We start from the raw sequence: 22,342 nt of genomic DNA, 5'->3' as shown, positions 1-22,342 counted from the left end.
ATTCCCTGAGCTGTTAGTCTGTATGGAGATGGTGTAGCCCTGCATAAACTTTTTAAAGTCAGCTGTGGTTGCTGCCCGTGGCTGTAGCATAGAGGTTGCCTGCAGTGTATGTTGTGAGTTGACAGGTGGAGAATTTCGAGGGTTCTTCTGCACAGCCAGAGAGGACTGTTGTCACCTCCTTGCACCACCTGCCTCTGGTCATTCTGTATGGGCTGCAGAAGCAAAGTCTCAGAGCTAAGTAATCTCTGAACCGTAGCTGACATTTTACGAAGAAATACCAGTCGTGGTTAAAACACTTTAGGGTAACAGAGAATCTTTCATAACATTTAGTTAGCGGTTCCAGTGCTTTCTTACTCCAACTCTTAAAAACACGCAACTTCTTACTAAACTGTTATCTGTCTCATTCCAGATTTTGTAACTACAGGCTGTAACAGAGTCATTTGCTATCTATTATACATTAGCAAAGAGCCTTAGCATCCATGCCAAGGTGCCCCAATGCCAACAGACACAAAAAAAAACGGTACGCTGGAAGCACTGGATCAGATGTCACACCAAATATTACCAAGCAGCAGCAATCCGATTGCGTCTGACCATATTCTCACAAAATACCTCAACTTTGGACAACTACCACCAACGGGAAACAAAGACAAATCTCTTTAATTGGAGCTGGCGAAGGACGATTTACCGCAACATTTCACTAGTTAACTTCTCACATGCTTTAGTCAGCATTATTAGCTTTTGCAACTCGATCACGGGTCTTGCAACACCAGCGGTTTTTCTTGAAGCACTAGTTGCCGACACGTAGGAAGGCCGGAGGACCAAGATCATGGGGTTTTGTTTTGTTTTGTTTTTTGAAGTCATTATTTCTGCTGGATGCAGAGACCAGCTTTGCAAAGCGACACCGGCCCCGTTGCGGCCAACGTTTCACAGGTGGCTGCCTCAGGCGGGGTGGCTGCCTCACAAGCCCTCGGAGCTGCCCGGTACCGGACAGAAACGGGCTTGGAGAGGGACACGGAGCCGCCCCGGTCTCCCCTCAGGAGCCGCCTCAGCCTTCCCACCCCGCCAACGGCTGCCCTCGCGCCGCCAACGGCCACCAACGCACCCCCCTCGCACCGCCCGCCACGCGCACCCCGCCCCCGTCCCCCCCGCCCCCGCCGCGCCCCGGGCGCCGATTGGTGGCGGGCTCGCGACGCGCGCGGCAGCGCCCCCCCGTTGGCCCCGCCCCTTGGCGGCTCAGCCCCGCCCCTCCCCGCCCGCCGGCTTCAGTCGGTGGCCACGCGCCGCGGGCGGTCGGGCAGCGCGAGCTCGGCCGTTGGCGCCTTTCCCCGCTCCGCGGCCGTTGCAAGGCGGGGACGGGCGGCGGCCGTTGGCCGTTAGCCGGGGGGGGGGGCCCTCATGGCCGCGTCGGACCGCGTGGCGCTGGGGCCGCTGGTGGGCTCCATCGATCAGGGCACCAGCTCTAGCCGCTTCCTGGTGAGCACGCCGCGGGGATCGCGCGGGGAGGGGGCCGGGGCGGCGACGGTGTTGCGGGTCCCCTCCCGGCTTCCCTTCGCCCTTGGGGAAGGGCAGCGCCGTCCTGCCCCGGCTGCCGCCCCCGCAGGAGGACGAGGACGAGGGGGGGGGGGGGGGGGGGCGCGCTGAGGGCCCCCCGGCCTGCTGTATGCAGGAGGATGGAGGTCCCTCCGAGCGGCCGCGGGGGGATAACGTGTATAAAAACCCCACCGGCCGGGCTCCAGCCCGCTGTGGTGGCCTCTTGGGGCGGCTGCTGCAGTTCCGGTCTCGGTGTCAGCGCGTCCCGGCGTTCAGGTGGCTGAGCTCGCCCACCCTGCGGAAGGTGGGCCTGGCTGAGCACCGGGGGAGGACGGGTTTGTCTAAGGATGGGGCGGTTAATGACAGCCCTCTAGGTTAAGGCTCTAGTCATTTCCATATTATGCAATTGACAGTAACTAATGTCATTACTATCTACCTAACTTACTAGATCAACTTCCTGCTTGCAAATCTCTATGCATGCTGTCCTGTCTCCTAGTCAGTAAGTCATAGCAATTTGACATAGACCCCAGTGATAGCTTCTGTTCTGGAACCGACATAGAGGTAGCAACCAGATAGGGCATGTTGTCAAATGTGCACGGTATTGAACTGGGAAGATGAATGAGATATGCTTCCCCCATGTGGAATTTCCTTTCACGAAGCAGGAGACCGAGTATCTTGACCTGTGTTACCGTTATTTCTCAATATCACGACCTTCATGGGATTGTCAAATGACAAAGCAGAGATCTAGGGGTGGAGAGAAACTCCAAACTGACAAATGACACCAGCGGGCTATCTGGAATGCCAGTCAGGAGCCCTTTTCAAAAAAATAATTGGAAAAGTTCCCTGTAATGCCTGAAAATAAATTCTGTCTGCTCTACACATGCAGCTGAGTTAACTCTTTTTCCTAGCCTACAAGGATAACACTAGTAGAACTGAAAGTGACACTTTGAACTTTATACTCAAGATCTTTTTATGAGTACAAGTTCTTCTAAAAGAAATTCCTTGCACTATTTGCATTCATTAGCAGTTTTTATACTGTTAGTTGTTGTTTTTTGTCTGACATGAGGTACGTTTCTGTTCAGGGATTCAGATGCTCAAATAAAGAAAAGGCCATACCTTTTTACTTCTTTCTTTTTAAGAAAGTGTACTAGTACTGTACAGCCATTACCTTTTTTTATTATTTACTTTTGAGACAGAGGACATAAGATTTTGAACAGCCCAAAGATGTCTGGGTGAAAAATGTGGTTAGGGTAGCATCAATAGTTCAGTCTAAATGGCGGTGGCCAATTCCCACATGGTGTTCCACAGGGGTTGGTAGTGAGGGGTGATACCCTGTGATATTCTTATCAGCATCCTGGATGATGGGTTAGGATGTGCTCTCAAGTTTGCAGGTGAGCAGTTGATTGAAATTCCTGGTGGAGAAGTGGCCTGTCAGAAGCGTCATGAAGTTCAACAAACTCTAGCGCTTGGGACAGAAGGCTTGGAAGCAGCTTGGTGGAAAAGGATCCAGAGTCCTGCCGGACAGCAAGTTGAGCATGAGAGAGCCGTGTGTCCTTGCAGCGGTGAAGATTAACCCCATTAAGAAGAGTACAGCCAGCAGGTCAAAGGAACTAATTATTCCTGTCTATGTGCCACTTACAAGGCAGCACTGAGAACACTGTGTCTGGTTTTGGCCCCCACAGAGGAACAGAGAGTCCAAAAAGTTTAGTTTAGTCCGGCAGAGGGTCACTAATGCAGTTCGTGGGCTGCAGCACATGACATGCAGGGCGAGACTGGGAGACCCTGGGCTGTTTGTCCGGGGGAAATGTAAGGGGGCATGGAAGTGGTGTCTCTAGCTATCTAAACACTGCGTGTAGAGAAAATAGAACAAGGCTTTTCTCAGAGGGGCACAGAAAAAGAAAACAGGAAACAGAGACAAGTTACAGCAACATAAACCTCAAATAAATCAAGGAACAGAAGGTTCACTAGGCTCAAACACTGGATCGGGGCTCAAAAAGACAGATCTCCATCCTTGCAGGTACTTAACACCTGGCTGGAAAAGGCCCTGAGTAACTAGGTGTAATTTTAAATTTAACATTATTTGAGCAGTGGGTCAGGCCAGAAGACTCCAGAGATTCCTTCCAGCATTACTTATTCTGTGATTCTATGTATGGACGCAAGCCAGGATATGTGAGATTCTCCTGCTTACATGAATGAGGCTGGCTGATGATAAATAAGCACCAGAACTGAGGAAACTGCATCTCTGTTACTGCCACTCCTTGTTTATCCTTAGCACACACAATGCACACAAACAGTTTTAGTTTATGCTGTAGCTTTGCCCTCAGAGGACCTTTATTTGGATCTTTTTTTCTGCAAAAGAAACCGTCATTCCTTGTGTGAGTTCTCAGTTTTCGTGTTAAGTTGGGATGAACTTGGATGACAGGATCAGAGTTACTGGGGAGAGCTCAGTGCTTTAAGTGCCATCGCCATTGCTTGCAGCTCATTTTCTTAAGATACCAAGGTGGAGGAAAAATGGTTAGGCTGAACAACTGTACCTGAGTGACTAAATTCTGATCTAGATGTTTTGCCAAATATGTTCATCAAATACTTGCATCTATCATATTCCATTTTATTCAAGAATGATATCATTAAAATCCATTGTAACTCCTGCTACTTTTGCTAAAAGCCTTGGGGTCAGGAGCTAATGGCTCTGCCTTATCTCTTGAAAGGTATGTGCTGGGTAAAGCCTTTCTGGCATTTTATCCAAGAACAGCAAGAATTGAAATATTTGATGAAGTGTCAATACAGTGAAGTACACCTACAGTACTCAGAGTCCTAGGTTTATCAGTCAGTCACAGATTTATTTTTTTTCCACCCCCTGCACATTTTCTTTCTGCCTTGATATCCAGAAGAAACACTTCAAATAAAATTGTATCACATTATAACCATTCTTTTCAGTAAACAGAACCAGCTTTTACTTAAGGAAACACTTAGTATCCGTTGAGCTTACCTTACAGAAGGGAGTCCCTTCTGCTCCTCCACTAAGTAGCCCAACCTTTTGGGAAAAAACAAAAATTGGCTATGTAGCTAACAAGAAAGTTAAAAATGTTGCAAATGCTTTATTTTTTTTCCCCCCGCACTCTTAGTTTTTATCACTTAAAAGGGTTATGGTTTTGCTTTTTATTCCCGTAATCATAAGTGCTTCTGGAAGAGGGGAGGAGCTGTTTGACAAGAGCCTTCCAAGCCAGATAATTTCTCTGAGACAAGTTAAACTGTGCTCACGTGTTGGCCTACAAAGCCATAGCTGTTTCAGCTTAACATAAACTCATGAAAACACAGCATAGACTAACTGAAGTAGCTTTTCTGCAGGTAGAGTTATGACTATCAGGAGTGACAAAGCTTGTAAGTAATGGTAAGTTACTTGTAAAATATGTCACTGTTTATTGTGTTTTCAGCCATGCAGCTTCTTCGTCACTTACACGAGCCTCATGTTTGTTTGTCTCACGGTTCTTTTTCATTCTTTGAAAATTGGTAGGGCTGGGTGATCTGAATTCTTTTCCACTAAGATGATAAAGGGTGAATGTAACGCCATGCAACTGTTAGCACTCCTTAGTGTGATGTCATGGATGAGACCCTAGAAACGGCTTGAATTAAATGATCAGCTTTTCTGTTTGTCTGCTTGCTTCCATACAACATAGCTACATAGGAGTTCCTTCTCTACTTCGTTGTTTTGAGAGTCAAAACTCTAGCTCTACTTCTTTGTATGATACATTTGCTGGGAGAGGAAGGAGGGCGTTACTCTTTTTGCTTTAATCTCTCACCAGAGGGTTCGGTACATTTCTAGATATTTTCACTGCCTTCCATCAGATCATCTCTGCCGCAAGATAGCTCCACATGCCCAAATGGCCCAGACAATTCTGTATCTACTGCTGATACAGTTGGGGCAAAACTGACTTTGACTTTTTTTCCCCTGTGAGAAGTGAGAAATCATTGTCATAAACTGGATTCAGCTATTAATGAAGATGAAAGGAAGGAAAGCAGTGACGGAAATACACTTCAGACCTGTTTCAACAGGAATGTGTTGACCTTATCTGCGTTAGTCATTGTCACCTATTTCACACCACTGTCTGAGAGAAACAAGGACAGTTTTTCTTTTTTGGCTACAGCCTGGCGGGGGTGGGCAAGAGCTCGAATTTGTTCTGCTTATTTCCTACTTTGTTTACCATTTTCTAATGGGTTTAAATGTAATGTCTCCTTCATGTTTAGCTTCCTTCTGTGTATCATAATTCCATTATCACTATATAACATGGTATTGTTTTCAGCGACACTTTTTAGTCCCTTGTTGAGGATGTCAGAAGCTTGCGGTTTTGTTTGTGTTGGATTGGGAGTTTGTGTTTACCTAGTTCTTCTCTATGGGCATGAAAAAAATCCACACGTTTGTAGTCTTACTGGTTCTGTTGAGAAATTATTCCTGCTAGAACAGCTTACTTAGAAGGAGGCAAAATCCTCGCTCTGCTAGGGCTTCACCGTTTATTATCTGCAGGTCACACACTCTAGGCTTAATGAATGACCTCGTCTGGTTGAATCTGTATTTATTTCCTTCTAAAAGGATCCTTATGTGCTACCTCCTATTTCAAGGAATACTAAATGATTAATGGTGAATGATTACTGAGTGATATTTAACATTGCTAATAAGTCACATACATAGATATTAAACCTGTGTTCAATAAAATGTCTTCTATCTTTATTATAAAACCTTAGTAAATGTTACTATGCTTTTGGCATAAAGGGAATTTCAAGTAAAAATATCTTGCTACATACATGCAAGACTCAATCTCTCCTATTAACTGTATTGCTTAGCATTTTAAGACCCTTATCCAATTATACCAATTCCTTGCAAGCATGCAGTACTGACAGAGCTTACCCTCTTCTAGGATAGCTTCATGTCAAGGCTGAGCTGGTAGGTGAAACAGAGCTAAGTAAATACAGTGGAAAAAATACAGTGGTGCTTTTCTGTGTAATCTCTTGGGTGATAACGGAAAAGGAAGAACGTGGACCTCTTTAAGAATACTTTTCTGGGGAATAGAGTGGAAAAATTAACTTTTAACATTTTCCAGAGAGGTTGTGCTGTTTCCATCCTTGAAGGTTTTCAAGGCCTTCTTGGAAAAAATCCATGGGCAGCTTGGTCTTAAACCCATGGGTGACCCTTCTTTGAGCAGGAGGTTGTACCAGAGGTGTCTAAAGGTCCCTTTCAGCCTGCTCTATTCTACAATTCTAATATGTAACTAAAATGTTTCTGAACATCAGGGTTTCAGCAGTTATCATTGACAGCAAAGCTTACCAAAATATTGCATAAATCCTAATACCTGAACCCTGCTTATGGATATTTTTTTTGTAGTTGTTGATAGATGAGAAAGGGGCTATCAGTTATAACTTCACTATATTTATTCCAAAGAACAAATGTTACTTATTGTTGTTTAAACTTCTGTGTTCATAGAAAATTAAATTGTGTAATTTATTTGCAGGTGTTTAATGCAAAAACAGCAGAGCTCTTGAGTCACCATCAGGTTGAGATACAGCAGAAATTCCCTAAAGAAGGGTATGAATTTTCTGTGGCTTTTTATTCATTTATGGACATTTCGGTAGAGCATATGCATTGTTGTGTATGAATGACCAAAACTGAAGTTGATGATCTAAAATGACTATTTAGAACGTACTATCTGCTGTAAATGATTCTGTGGTAGGAAAAATGGCGTAATATAACTACTTTAGGCATCTAGTATGTGCTTTGTGTTACGTAAACTAAAAATACTTAGCTTTTCACTCTGACCAATCATTAACATGTTCTCTTGCGGTCTCATTTAAAGTGGTAAAGCTGGTTATTTTTGCAATTTAATCATATTCTTCAGCTTAGTCCATAGAGATGGCACAGTTTGTTCTCTGAGGTGTTTTTTGTTTGTTTGACCTACCATTTTGTTAACTGACTTACTGGTTGCTCCAAAGCCCTCTGCATGGGATAAAACAAAACAAAATTCTTGTTTTCTGCAGATAGTTTTGCTATGAAAATACAGCTTACTCTTTAAAAATGCTTTGAAAATCATTAAACTTTTTATAGGTATGTAAAACATTCTCTGTAATTATGATTGTGTCAAAATGATCAGACTTGATTTTTTTTTTTCTCCTAACTAAGTTTTTAACGTGCATTTTTATTGACTGTTTGTTAAAGATGGGTGGAACAAGATCCAAAGGAAATCTTAAAGTCAGTCTATGAATGTGTGGAAAGAACCTGTGAGAAACTGCAACAACTGAACATAGACATCACTAACATAAAAGGTATTCCCAGTTCTTAAGTGTAACTCATGGCTTTAACATGCTCATAGTTGAGCAAGTCAGATTCTTTTTTAAGTCAATAAGGAGAAAGTATGCACTAGCCTCAAAGAAAATGTTAACTCTTACTGAGAGTCATTTGTTTGGGAGGAGTAATGAGAAAAGAGGCTGTTCGTGTATATTAGCAATGCAAAATCTACAGAGTAGACTTAACCAATCTTACAAAATCACAGAGACAGGTGATGAATGAAGAAATTCTGAAATGTAAAATGTTTAGGAGTTACTGGAAGAAAACTAGTTTACCTGTCAGTGTTGGTGCTGTCTCAGTTTGTGGTAAATAAAAAAAAGATTTAGAGCATGTAAGTTAAGCAGTGAAAGATGAATCGACAGTTAATAGAAGTAATCTTTCTAGACTGTAACATGAAAAGGTTGGAAGCATTTTATTTCCCATTTACTTTCCTCTTCTCCTTACCTGTTCATCCCTCATCTCCACCTCTCCTTTCCCTCCCTCACCCCCATAAAGAGGAAAACAAACCTTCTGAAAAGGATACTTCTTTCTATTTTGTCCTGAAGCCATTGGAGTCAGCAATCAGAGGGAAACAACAGTGGTTTGGGACAAGATCACTGGAGAACCTCTTTATAACGCAATTGGTAACTGCTATACTTTCTAAATATGTAGCATTGTAGAATGAGTGTGTTGTAGAAAAATGCTTTCCTAGTTCTTTTCAGATCTCATTGTGACATAACCTACTGACTTCTTTGAGTGTTTGAGATCTGTGTCATCGGCTGTGTGTTTGTATATACAAGTGCAATTAAAAAAAGACTATTTTGTTAATTATTACCTAATAACTTAATAAATCGCTTAATAGTCTTTTAACAAAAAGCAGTGTTCCTAAGGGGTTTTGTACATCCTTAGCATGTCATGAAGTCCTGACTTATGCACAACCAGTTCCGTTAAAATGAAGGAGCTTACTAAATTTTCAGGATTTGATTTAACTTTGATTTAACTTTAAAGGAAACACATGTTAAGTAGACTTAATTAATACTTACTGATTTGTATTTGTATAAAAATAATTTACCTTGGCTTTTGAGATTGACAGCTGAGAAATGGTAATTGTCTAGATTGTTTCTCTTAGCCTATGGCAATTTAGTTTAGCAGTTTATCATTGCAAGATCAGGACTCCTCTATGTTTTCCTCTGTTGTTTACAGCTTTATCTTCAGCTGTACTTGGATAGCTCTGACATAGCACTTTAGTTCAAAGTTTTCATGTTATAGTAAATAATCAACCTGCTGTTTGTTTTGACCTTCCAATTTAATGACACTCATCCGCTACAAAGTAAGCAGTATTAGTCATTTGCTTATACTCTGGTAGAGAAAAGTATATATCCTAATATGTGGAAAATCCTGTTTGACTTTTCAAATCATTAGTTTTTCTAAATCAAATGAGTGTATCCAACCTTTTTTTTTCCCCCACAAACACGCATTAAAAATAGAATGGCAATACAGTATTCTTTCAGCTGTGTTAAAAAAATAAAAAAAGAAAGCAATAAATAAAGACAGGAATTTACTGCCAAGAGCTCTAATTTTGTAAAAGCAGCTTACATATGTCACTATTGGTGTGTTAGATCATTTAATTAATTCATTTTATTCATGTTTGTAGTGTGGCTTGACCTGAGAACCCAGTCAACAGTTGAAAGGCTTCTTAAAAGAATTCCAGGAAACAACAAATCCTTTTTTAAGGTGAGAGATATTACAGACTAAATAGCAGCTGGATACTTACTGCTACAGTATATAACGTTTTAGGGATTTTTTGCTGAAAAACTCCCCATTACAAAGTAAGTCAGTTGTCACTTCTAGTTCCTTCTTAGCTGTAAAGTAATTTTTAAAAATGCATAATACTATATACTGATCTGAGACTCAAAATAGATTTATAATACTCCTTACATAGTCTTACTAGAGAATTGGGTAACCTTTTGTAAGACTTAATTGAGCACTTCCTATCCAATCACTAAATATCACACCAAAAAATTAAGAGTAGAAAAAAATGTTCAAAAATCATTTACTGATGTGAAATATTATCATTTTTCATCGTATGTCATAATATTGAACTTAATTACAATCAGTCTGAGAACTGCAGAGATATTTTATGAAAAGCAAATTAGTCCTTTTTTTTTCTTAATAAGAGTATATATAAGAATTTGGAAAATAAATGCTTGCAGAATGGTATCAAAATTCTTTGATTTATGTTTTCCTTGATTGATTATGTAAATATTTTATATTTTATATATTTTCCTTTAGCCACAGAATGGATGTAAGAGAACATGTAAACTTATTTGATTTTTAAATTCAAATAGAGTACAAAATCCATCTTTCTTGTGTCATGCTGCTCATTTTTATCAACTTTACTTGCTGTCTAGTCATGGAGATATCCTGGATGAGACCGGACTTCTGCAAACAACTGTTTCCACATAAATGGTCTTTGTACTGCGTTTAGATCAGCTTTGATCTTTGTCTATTAGTGCACTAGCCATTTGTTTTTGATATTTTTAGATTTATTGTTTGCTTAATTTATCTGACTTTTGAGTCTTGCATTTTTCATTTGATATGACTATTTTTATATTTAACTGTAGTATGTGTTGAAAAGATCTTTGTATGATCTCTAAATGCTTTTTTTTGATTTTTTTTTTTATGTTTTTGATTTTACAGTTTAGGACTGGTCTTCCACTTAGCACTTACTTTAGTGCAGTGAAACTTCGGTGGCTTTTGGATAATGTAGAAGAGATTAGGCAAGCAGTTGATAATGGAAGAGCAATGTTTGGGACTATTGATTCATGGCTTATATGGGTATGTACTTATGAGTTTATTACTACTCTTCTGTAAAATGAATTTCCATTTCCCATACCAAACAAATTCATAACAAAAGCATTTTTTCCTGAAGACAGACAGAACCAAATTTTGAGTATTTACAGGCTGCTTGTAATAATATTTAATCATAATTTTCTGACCAATTTCATACTTTTCTTCATCTAGAAAAAGGGATTTTTTTGTCTCCTACCAGTTCACTTGCTGAATATAGCCTGTTTTTAGCACAGCTTTAGGCAGAGAGATGGGATCCTAGCAGGAGCATTGTATCACGTGATGCCCACTGATCACACAGTGATGTTGTTACGAGCTGTTAAAGAAACTCCATTAAAGCTCCTTACAAAATGATCTTGTACTGTCCATATAGCACTACATTTTTTTGTAGATGCTTATTTTTAATTTCCCACTTTCTGTAAAACGTTGCTTATGCCTTTCAAAAAACTTGGACTTCAGAAAGATGCATTAGCCACCTTTGCAACATAAGAATCCAAGAGGTACTGCAGTACCCTTACTATTGTACTGCTGGACCCGTACTATCTTTTCCATGCCTTAATTCCACTATATTAAGTCTTCGCCTTTAGTAGTTGCAGAAATATCAGTTTTCCCACTCCCAGGCTGAAAGCTTTTTGAATTTACTTTTTTTTTTTTGTAATTTGTTGAAGTAAAAGTGTATCTTTTCATGGCAAATACAGGTGTGGTTTTTTTATTCAGTGTTTGACAGGTGGGAAGAATGGAGGTGTTCACTGTACAGATGTAACCAATGCCAGTAGAACGATGTTGTTCAACATTCATTCCTTGGATTGGGATCCTGAGCTCTGCCAGTAAGCTCAGATTTTCAGTTATATTGTTCTTTAAGTAGATTCTGTAAGTGATATGTAAAGAAACATTTAATAGAAGAATTTCTTGTCGAGACTACAGTCAGTTATTACTGTTGTATTTACTGTTAACATTAATAATTAAGATTCATTTTTCTCCAAATGTCCAAAATCTAACTATCTGGATTAATTAAAAAAGCAGAGCCTTGATTTTTCTCTGTCAGTAGAGGACTATTTCATGGAAACAATGGCATTTAATATTTTGTTTATTTCTTAATTAAATTTTTAGTCAGTTACAATTAGTAACAATATTATAAAGATAGTGTTGGAAGAGCAAAGACTTCCCATGTGAAAGTGTTGGACATGTCTTCAAAATACTCAAATATTTCTCATTTTACTCCCTGATTCAGTGTCACATTATGTAAGAAGTGGGGAAACATATAGTGATGGATTAAACCCTAGAAATCAAAGTTACCTTTTTTTTTTCTTTATAGCTTATATTTATTTAAGAAAATAAATGCAGAATCCTTCGTGATTTATCACTGACCATTTATATAACTTCTTTTGTATTGTGTTCAGGTTCTTTGATATTCCTATGGAAATACTTCCAAAAGTACGAAGCTCATCTGAGATTTATGGCCTGATGGTATGTGTTCTTGTGACGTTGATCTTGTAAAAATATAATTATATCAATATTGATTGACAGAATTTTCATTAAAACTAACGGCTTTTCCTAGACTGGTATTGTTCGGCTTTTTCTAGACCAGTATTGTTTGATTTGTGAGTAGTATGTCATTATCTCCTGTGTGATATTATATGAAGTTAAATATCAGTCAAAAAAGCAAAGCAAGATGAGAGAGGTTTTTGATAAATATAAGACAAGTTGTTGACAAGTACTTATTGATGTAAAAATTACCCATCAGGTTGTAAAGTGTAATCAGTAGATCTAAAGTAAAGAGCTTGCTGTTATTAAGGCACCATATTTGTACTTCTTGTACAACTGAAAAAAAAAAATATGTGAAAGTTACTCAATGGTCTAAGAAGACTGGGCAAAGTGTGTAACGTCTTACTGCCATATAACTGAAGGTAGAATTTGGTCAGTTTCTATGAACTAGCAGATCACAAGTGACACCTTAGATTGCTTTTTTGCCTTTTGTTTTTAATAAACTCCTTTTGCAGTGTATATTTACATAGAACTTCAGTTTAAAAAAAATAATAATAATATTGTGAACTCTTACACTAATTGCACTGCTCCCAGTGGAGCTGTGAATGTAACTTAGGAGTAAAACATGATTTGTTATCATTGCCCTGAGGTTTCGAGTTTACTTTGATGTGTAGTACCAATTCTTCTGATAAAGTGACATCTAATTTATTCTTAAAGCTTGAGAATAGGATGAGCTAGATGTTGTGATTTCACATTTTTTCATGGTATTTTACCCTATTGCTTGCTAAGAACATACAAGCATTTTGTAATTAACACAAATTAAAATTTTATTTAAAACGAAATTCTAATTTGCCTGAAATGTAAGTACTTTTGCTAATCTGTCAAAAATGATGCCACTAGAAATCTTACTAACTTTTACTAATGCGAATGGTCAGATGAGAGTGAGCTGTATTAAGCTGAATGAGTGAGGCAAATGAAATACTAGGCAATGTGGCAATGAAAAAGGAGATACAACCTGGCAACTGAAACAGAATAGCTGGTCATTGGTCACTTTAAATTTGAACTTTTGTTTCTCTTCCCCTTTCCTCCCATTTTTTTCTCATTCTTCCTTTTGCTGACTAGAAAATCTGTCCTAGCCTGGTGAGTAGAGGCTTCCATTAGGCTGACCACCTCTATGTTATCCACTCTGTTCAGGTGCTGTGCATTTCCATTGATTTTTAGGATTCGTAAAAGCATGCTTTCTAGACCAATAAATTTGGCAAGTATTTCCAAATTTGAGATATTACAGTATGTGCTCATGTCAAAGTTGCTTCTGAAGTGTAATCTTTATGTAAGCATTTGCTTTAATTTGTAGGCTGGTGAATATTTCTTTTCACAGCGAACACAAAAATACAGCTACTGTCTAGTAAATGCTGGCTTTCTCATTTTATAAATGAGGAAACTGAGCCATTCTGTCTACAAATATTCATTCTATTATGTTGAAACATTAGATTCATGCCAGGGTTTTTAGTGCATCTATAAAATGAATTACCTTAATCCAGTCAATTGAAATGAGAATTAAAAAATAAATAAATAAAAATCAGATTGGAAATGCACTTGCATGGCTTCACTGAAAATTCATTTTCACAATTCCATAAAGAAACAATTTTAAAGAAAGAGGTAAAAATAGTCAAGATAGAGATTTATTATGATACCTACTGCAAGAATGCAACTGAAAAAATATGTGGTAGTGTTTGGAAGAATTTCTGTGTGAGCCTTGAAATGCTGTATCTTAAAATGAGGCATCTGTCTTTGCCTAGTGTGTCATCACAGTCACTTTTTTTCTAGTCATTTTACTGTTTTGCACCTTTTCATTTTAAACTTGACACAGGCTGCATGTTACACTGTATCTGGTTTTCTGTACACTATAATTTCAAAAAATTATCTTTAGAACTATTGAGGTAGTATACAATTTTAGGCATTAGCTGCATGAAGCTGAAGTCCAATGTACAATTCGACTCAGCCATGTAGTCTGTGACCCTTTCCTGCTCTATTTTAGGCATGAGCTGCATTAAGCTCAAGTCCAATGTGCAATCAACTCAACCATACTGTTTACGTGATCCTTCTGTTTTCCTTTAGGCATTATATCTTTCTTCCTTTTTTTTTTTCCTGACTTTAAACCAACTTCAATGCATTTCTCTTTAAGTGATACAAAAAGAAGAGAGTTCCAGCTTCTACAATCTTAATTTTACTACAATCTTAATATTACTAAAATATAGTTAACATATGCTATGTTCAGGATTGGAATCTGTGCTTTTCATAAACATAATTTAACAGGATTGACTTTTTTTTTCTCTACCCAGTTCTCTCACTTGACTTTTATTCTCCCAGAAAGTTGTCTTTATGTGATGTATCTGTTGTTTTTTTTCCTCGTTTGCTCTATGCAACAAATTCCTAGACAAACAGTTGCTCCTACGAGAAAGTATTTTTCTCTAGGACACTTTCTCCTTTATAAATATCTTGAGGCCATCTTCCATTTCTCACTAGAGATTTTTATCAGAATTGAAAGAAGTATTAAAATACTAAAAAAAAAAAGTCTCTTTACTGCTTAAACTATTGTCTGTGATAATCGGGTCCTGCCTTTTGCCAGACAGTACCATGATTCTGCCACCTCAGCACTGATTGTGGAAACATGCTAACTGCATAAGTGATAGATATATTTATATATGTGATACCATATAAACAGCAGTGATATCACAACTTGCTTTTTTCTTCTCCCCCTCCCCCCCCCCCTTTTTTTTTCAGCTTATCTACACATTTTCCTTGCTTTTATTCTTGGGTTGAGTTACCTTTCATGTTTGGCTATAACAGGATAGTGGGGATATATTTTTCTATTCTGTTTGTGCTTTTTCTTAGCCATTTTTTTTTTGTTAATTGGAAGGTGAATCTGAAGTACTGTAGTCTAGACTTTAGGGATCAAGGGGATGCAGACTCAAAAGTAACTATGTTTAATTTGGCTTACATAGAGGACCTTCAGTGAAAAACCTGTATGGTTTTGTGGTCTTTTGTGAGTTTGTTGGTCTTGTATTGAAGTCTTTGTCTTGAAAACTGCAACGGTTTCTATTAAATGGATACTATAAAGCAAGTTGTACAGTATTAGTGACACTGTTTTTAAGCGGCTGTCCATTCTTGTATGATTTAGCCTTTCTTTCATGTTTTTTGTCTGCATCCAAGATTTGCATCTCCCTATTAAAATAAAAGTTTAGCTTATTTTTGACTGCCTGAAATTTCTATTCACAGAAAGCTAATATGGAGCTTTTCTTTCTCTTTTTGTGATTCAGAAATCTGGAGCTTTGACAGGTGTACCAATTTCTGGGGTGAGTCAACTTCAACTAAAATTCTGGCATAGGAACCTGGTAGATACTGCAGGAGCATTTCTTCACTGGAAAAAGCTTTAAGAAGGGTGAATCCTGCTACAAATTAAGATGATGATTTCCAGTTTTTTGGTTGTTTTTTTTTTTTTTTTTCCTTCATATGAAGTAAATTTCCTTTACATGAAGTAAATTTTGAGGTTGAATTTAATAATGAAGAACCCAGTAAATTAATAAGATAAGGCCTGGCTATGCAAAAACAGCTGTCAACTTTAATGCATGCCTAGTTATGTTGGAAACTTAGAATCTCTAAATAAATAGCATAACAAAATGGAACCGATCTCTGCTTTATATATAATAGTAGTTCAGTGTATACGTAATCCAGAAATTTGGGGCAGATTCCCAGCTTTTTCTACAACATGCATTAAGATAGTAAATTTCAATTTTGATTTAAGTTGTTCACCATAAGTTCCATGATACATTTAATTTGCAGTTCTTACAAAAGGAAGAGTAATAATAAGCACAGGTTATCTCTATGGATTTTTCCTCACTTTCAATTACCGGGGTGCTTCTAATAGGTTAGAGTCATAGTTAAATATATCTATTCATGTTACTTGTTCATGAATGTGATTCATGTGCAGACATTTGCTAAAAAAAAAAAATTCTTTTTTTTTTTTTTCAGTGCTTGGGTGACCAGTCTGCGGCTCTTGTTGGGCAAATGTGTTTTCAAGATGGGCAGGCAAAAAACACGTAAGTTATGAGGAAAGTTGTAAGATAAACAGTAGGTCACTGTTCTGTTTTGAATTTAGTGTTATGTTCTCTTTCAGCCTAACTGCCGGATACTTTTGTAGTTGTGACATAACTATAGCTCTACCTTTTGACTGTGTTGACCTACAAAATAAACAGTGTACTGACTTCTGAATGAAATAGGGAAAATAGTGAAATGATTTGTGAGGTATACTTTGGAACAAAGTCATTGTGAGGAAATACCTCTGTGTGAAAGAAGGTTTTTCCTTTTAAAATTCTCCAAAATACCGACTATAGCAGTTGCTAGGGTAATGTAAACTGAGTAAGCTAAAGTTAAACAAATACGGGCAATGCAAGGTAGACTGCATAGACTTGAATGACAAAAAACAGACTATTGCTAGATAGGAAAAGGCAACCTCTAGGTTGCTGTGCTTAGTTTTCATTCTGTGTCTAGATCAATATGGAGATTATAAAATGTTATTTTCCTAGCTCTCAGCCTCTTAGTTTCCCTTGTTTAAAACAGCTGATCAGTTAAATCAGGCAAATGGTGTAATCAAACATTCATTTGAGGAAAAGCTCTTTGCTTAAATGACTTGATGTTTCATTTACAATTGTGTGCCTAACAGAGCATGTAGGAATATACAGAGTTCTGGACTTTCACAGATTTAATTGCACATTAATCTATACTTCTTGCTAATTAACCTTCACGTTATCTTTTATATTTGTACACGAATCTAATTGTTAGTAGCCTTGTATTTTATTAAAACAAACATGGTTCTAAGCAGTATTGTCACAAAGTATTTTTATAAAAATATTTTTATAACACGAGAGACTTTTGGGAAAAAAAAAACTAAAGAAAATGGTAAAAGTTAAATGTCACATGAGAATGCTTAACCTATTTGTAGTATTGTTACCTGTTTTCTCTCCAAATATAACTGAGGACTTTCTCAGTACTATGTTTAAGTTGTTGATTTTTTCAGGATGTAAAAAATATTGAGAATTAATAATTAGTTGGAATAAATTAGCATGGATTATGAGTATATTGTATTCTTTTTATTAAACTGTGTCTTTGTATGTGTGTATGCACACATACATGTGACATGGTCTTCAAATGAGAAACATGCCACTCTTAGAAATATTTGAACTAAATATGTTTAAATAAAACCCTCTTCTTTGTGGCAGGAATGCAGTGTCTTGAATTTTCACCTTTAGAAGTTTGAATTTGATGTTTTGAAATATTTATTTTATAAAGAGGCTTTCATAATCATCTTAAATTGAAATAAGTAAACACTGCCACCCAGGATGAATTCATGTTTAGTTTTTGGCCCTTTCTGCTCCTTGATAAGTACTATACAAGAAATAACCAGAGAGAGAGGTGTAGGTCTAGATTTTTCAGCTTCAGGTTGCATTTAAATTAATTTGGGGGGGATGATTTTATCATCAGTTAATGCTAACATAAACTTAAAGGCAGAAAAAAAAAGTGGTGTATTGATTCCCCACAAAGGAGTTGTGGATTCAGGAATTGCAGTAATTGTTTATCCTTCAAACATCCTTGTTTTAGCTTTTCTTTGCTTTCATGCTAGGTATGGAACAGGATGTTTCTTGCTGTGCAATACAGGTCAGAAGGTCAGTTGCATTTTTTAATTTTTCACTTGTTTTTATTGATCTTCATTTAAATACTTGAGTACAACTGTAAATTAACATTTCTTAAACTTATAAGCAACAATTACACTGCTAGACGTGAGGAAAAATGAATATTGAAATATGAAAGAACAGAAAGTAAAAATCTGTTCAACGTGTTTCAGTAAGACTCTATATCCTAGCTGCAAAATGAACTTTTCATAGCAAGTTCCCTGCTTTTCCCTTGCGTATGTTCCTTAGCCTCACCCACAAAGTGCTGAGTCTTGTGTTACTTAACCACATGCTCTGTTCCTTGTCTTGGCTATTCTTTTTCTTCTTTTCACATTTTTCTTTCTATTAGTAGTTGAAAAAATGATGCAGAGCTTTGGCTTCCTTTCCATTCATATCTCTCGAAAAGCCCCATTTTTTTTGCTATAGAGAGTCTGGAAAGATCTGAGGCAGCTTGTGGAAATTAGAACTAAAACCAGCCGTCCAGGGGTTTTATCTTTGGTGTTTATAGGATCGTAGAATCATTAAGGTTGGAAGAGACCTCCAAGATCGTCTGGTCCAACCATCCCCCTACCACCACTGTCACCCACTAAACTATGTCCCTAAGCACTACATCCAACCTTTCCTTAAACACTCTCAGGAACGGTACCTCTCCAGGCAACCCATTCCAATGCCTGACTAAACTTATGTAGCTTTCATAGAGTCATTAATAATTTACTTTGTTTAAACATTTTGTGTATATATATATATATATATATATATTATTTTTTTTTAAGTGAAGGTTTTGTCTCTTCGTCATTATCATTTGCATATGCCGATTTAAATATTTTCTGCCTGTGCTCATGCTTCATCTTTTCTTTCTTCTTTCCCTATTTAGTCTGTGTTTTCTGAGCATGGTCTTCTAACCACAATAGCTTACAAACTGGGCAGAGACAAACCTGTTTGTTATGCACTAGAAGTAAGTACAGTAATTTCTTCCTCTCTGTAGTGATACATGTTTTTGTTTACTTCTGTTTTCTAGTATCTTTCTGTAATCTTCAGTGAAATTATTCAGTTGCACAGAAATTAAAATAGCTTTTTGTTATATCTTGTGTGCCTCAATGTTTATGTGTTGTTTTGGTTATCCTACCTCCAATCTAGATCACTTAATCTAATAAAAATATTTCTACATTGCATTTCTTGGCATAATGGCTGAAACACTTTTTCAGTTACACAATCTTCCAAATCTTTAATAAATAAATAAATAAAAATTCATACTAAGATTGGGTTTAAAAAGGAGGAAGTTGTTCTACTAGTGTTTCAACTATCAACTGTCCTCTACTAACAAAAAACATGGCTAGATGTCTTTTGTCTTATTTCATTCAAATGTTTTTTACTTCTAACTTAAAAATCTAAGCCAAATTTCTGGGACAAGATTCATCAAACAGTAAAGCCCTTTTTACCTACCTCAAAATCAGGTTCCTACTTCCAGTTCCTTTAGTTCCTCAGTTCTCCACACAACTCTGAGGATATCCAAATTCTGTAGAAAACTGGATTTTTCACTCTAACTCAAGGTTTCATTGTTCTAAAGCTCTGCTTCTGAAACACAGAGCAGCTTGGCACATATTTGGCACCAAAGCTTCTTTGGGATCAGTAGAATGAATATTCTTCCATCTATGTTGTTCAATGGGCCTGATCTAATAGTTACTTTCAAGATGTGTACTGAATTGCCTGCTGCAATCGAGCTTTTGAAGAGAGCCTATGTTTTTCATGTCAAACAGACCAAGACAACACACAGGATTTTCTTCTCTGGGAAAATAATTTGTGGCTTACAATTACTAGGATGTGGGAGGTTGTGCTCATTTCCTTTTCCTTCCCTAAGGAAAGCTGAGCTTTTTATTTGCCATGTTCTGGCAACTTTGGGGGTTTTACTTTATGAAGGTGTGTAAGAGGTTTGTTTTGGTTTTAGTCCAGGTACTTGAAGAAAGGACTGGAACTGTGTTGAGAGTGATTTTATTTAATTTCCACTTGCTCAGACTCCTGTATGCACACTTTTGCTTCTTCCTCATCTCCAAGTCCTTAATGATACTGTCTGAAGAAATAGCTTCAACCGAAGCTATTAAGTGCTCTTTCTTCTGCGGCATCCATGCTAGAATTGTCTACAATTTAGTGGATAAGACACTTTGCAGAGAGGCAAGAAATGTGGATTCAGCCTTTTGTTTTAATCATCCCTCTATTTTATAACTGTAATAGCTAGCTGTTTAGAAAACACCCCTGTTCCCTTATAGCAATGGCTCTGAATGAAACTGTAATGCTGCTTCCAGTTTACTTGAAGCTTAGTCTAGTAGACTTGAAACTGTCTTGTAGAGAAGTCCATTTGTACTTTGGTGTGAGATGGGAGCCATGCCGTTCATCTGTGATGTGATGGAACCATTCAGGGCCATTTGCTGAAGCAATAGAGGAATTGTACTGACAAATGAAAATGCCTACATTTTCTGTCTCTCTGGGCATTTGTACTTAGGCTCTAGCTATAATTAGTCTTATTTTTAAAATTAAAGCATAAAAAATTTAATTTGTTATAAAAAGAAGGCTGAGGCTACTGGACCTACTTGTCCTTAAATTAGTGAGACCAAGAAGATTGCTCACAAAATTAGGTAACTCCCCTCCATGGAAAAATTGCATGCAAGTGTAGTGATTTTATTTTCTTCAGGGATCTGTTGCAATAGCTGGTGCCGTTGTTCGTTGGCTGAGGGACAATCTAGGTATCGTTAAGACTTCACAGGAAATAGGTGAGTATTTGCAATTTGGAGCTTTTAATTTTAAGTTTTCAACTGTCTTGATAAATTTTTGAATTCTGACAACTGCTTTATTGTTGAATAAAAGCTCAAAATATTCAGGTAATAAAAAGCTGAAAGATGCATATATTTTGCTGTGTTCAAACGATTTGTTTTGCACCCATGAAATCACTACTTACTGATATTTTTCACCGATATTTCATACAGCATATCACTAAGGTGTTTGAAACCCTTTGCCAACTTTCCGTAGCAAGCATGCACTCAGAAAGATGCTGCACTGCCGTACAGTTTCCTGGTTTTGTACAATATTGTTTTCCAGAATCAAGAGTGTTTAAGTCTCTATTACAGAACCCAAAGCATATTAGATCGTACATATTCTTTCCTGTCACAGACATGACAACCTGAGGCTCTAAATATGCAATGATTTATGTAGAAGGGTTCATATCTACTGATGCAGAGACCTCAGTTTGCAAAGCTCTCTCTTAAAAAATTGTGGATGATGGCAGTCTGTTTCGGCTAAGAACACAGTAATCCTTTAGTATTTGGGTCACTAATGTTTTCTGCATGAGCTGAACTTAAAGCAAGCTTGTTTGTGACATAAAAACTAGGAATATACCAAATTTTGAAAAAGGAAAAAACATCAGAAACATGCAACTGTAACAGTTTGAAAGTGACTGATATAACAAGATTTTGGACTATAAAGTAACTCATTACATTTTTTTTTAATAATTTGATATCTTATTGAAAAGTGGAAAAAGTACAATTCAAATTTGACTTAAAGCTTCAGAGACTAAGCAAAACTCATAAAACAATAATCCATGAGAAAGCCTGACAGACCATATAGAAGAATATAAGCTACTGTCACTAGAATTAGCCGGTTGTTGAAACGCTGTAGTAACTGTTGGCTTCACAAGTTTGATTAGATCTTTGACATGTAGGAACTTCAAGAACTTTAATTTGTCAATGTTGCTAAAATCATGTGGGACTTAGTCATTGCGTCTTTTTCCCTGAAGATGTCCTTCCTTCTCCCTTCACTCCTTTATGTGGAATCTGTATGAAAGTACCATTTTAGAAGACTTTTTGAATAAGTTTCCCTAACCTTCTTCTCTATTGCTCTGCTTTGATCAATGCAAACATGAAAATTACAAAAGCTGAAAAAAAATCTACTTTCCTTTCTTGTTACAGGAAGGAGCTGCACATTAACGTCTGTAGTTTTGGCTGTTTTAATACAGCTTTTAAAATTATACGTTTTAATATTGAGGAGTTCAGATATCTGAAGTTACTACTCAGATATTAAGAAACTTCACATTTTCTTGTAGCTGGATGTGATTGTATTCTTAAGATGAGATTTCAGAACTCTAAATCCATTTGAAATTAATCGGAATTTAGTTCTTAACTCCCTTTGGTCTTGATCCAGTTTCACTTTCTTGCCTTGGCTTAAATGCAAGTAAATTGTGACCTTTTGGAAAGCTTTGAAGGTAACATTCTTTACCCACAGGATACCCTTTGAAAACCGCACAGAATCTAGATCAGAATATCGAGTAAATGATTCTGGAGTTTGATTTTACATTTACCACAGCCCCCCATGCCCCATCTTCCATTTATATTGTTGGATATGGACAGCTAGTCAAAGAGAAGCAGAATGGCAGTTAGTTGCATACTCT

At 37.5% G+C, this 22,342-nt stretch overlaps 1 protein-coding gene across 4 annotated transcripts in view; it reads left to right on the top strand.

Annotated features, from left to right (window-relative positions):
• Positions 1-1,251: 1,251 nt before the first annotated feature.
• Positions 1,252-22,342, top strand: part of GK (glycerol kinase) — a 34,563-nt gene continuing 13,472 nt past the window's right edge. For 3 of the 4 annotated variants that reach the window (XM_040531219.1, XM_040531211.1, XM_040531203.1), the window contains exons 1-13: positions 1,265-1,473; positions 7,035-7,108; positions 7,736-7,842; positions 8,410-8,487; positions 9,498-9,577; positions 10,544-10,681; positions 11,411-11,520; positions 12,094-12,160; positions 15,499-15,534; positions 16,211-16,278; positions 17,859-17,901; positions 18,782-18,862; positions 20,594-20,672. In XM_040531219.1, coding sequence (XP_040387153.1) covers positions 1,396-1,473; positions 7,035-7,108; positions 7,736-7,842; positions 8,410-8,487; positions 9,498-9,577; positions 10,544-10,681; positions 11,411-11,520; positions 12,094-12,160; positions 15,499-15,534; positions 16,211-16,278; positions 17,859-17,901; positions 18,782-18,862; positions 20,594-20,672 — 1,039 coding nt within the window. In that variant the 5' untranslated portion in view covers positions 1,265-1,395. Of the gene's footprint in view, positions 1,474-7,034; positions 7,109-7,735; positions 7,843-8,409; positions 8,488-9,497; positions 9,578-10,543; positions 10,682-11,410; positions 11,521-12,093; positions 12,161-15,498; positions 15,535-16,210; positions 16,279-17,858; positions 17,902-18,781; positions 18,863-20,593; positions 20,673-22,342 lie in introns of all 4 variants that reach the window. The other variant, XM_040531229.1, reaches the window with a different exon arrangement.

The sequence above is a fragment of the Cygnus olor genome, chromosome 1, assembly GCF_009769625.2.
Source record: "Cygnus olor isolate bCygOlo1 chromosome 1, bCygOlo1.pri.v2, whole genome shotgun sequence".
In the NCBI taxonomy this organism is placed as follows: domain Eukaryota; kingdom Metazoa; phylum Chordata; class Aves; order Anseriformes; family Anatidae; genus Cygnus; species Cygnus olor.
The sequence above is the reverse complement of the archived record's forward strand: the minus strand, read 5'-3'. Positions and strand labels throughout refer to the sequence as shown.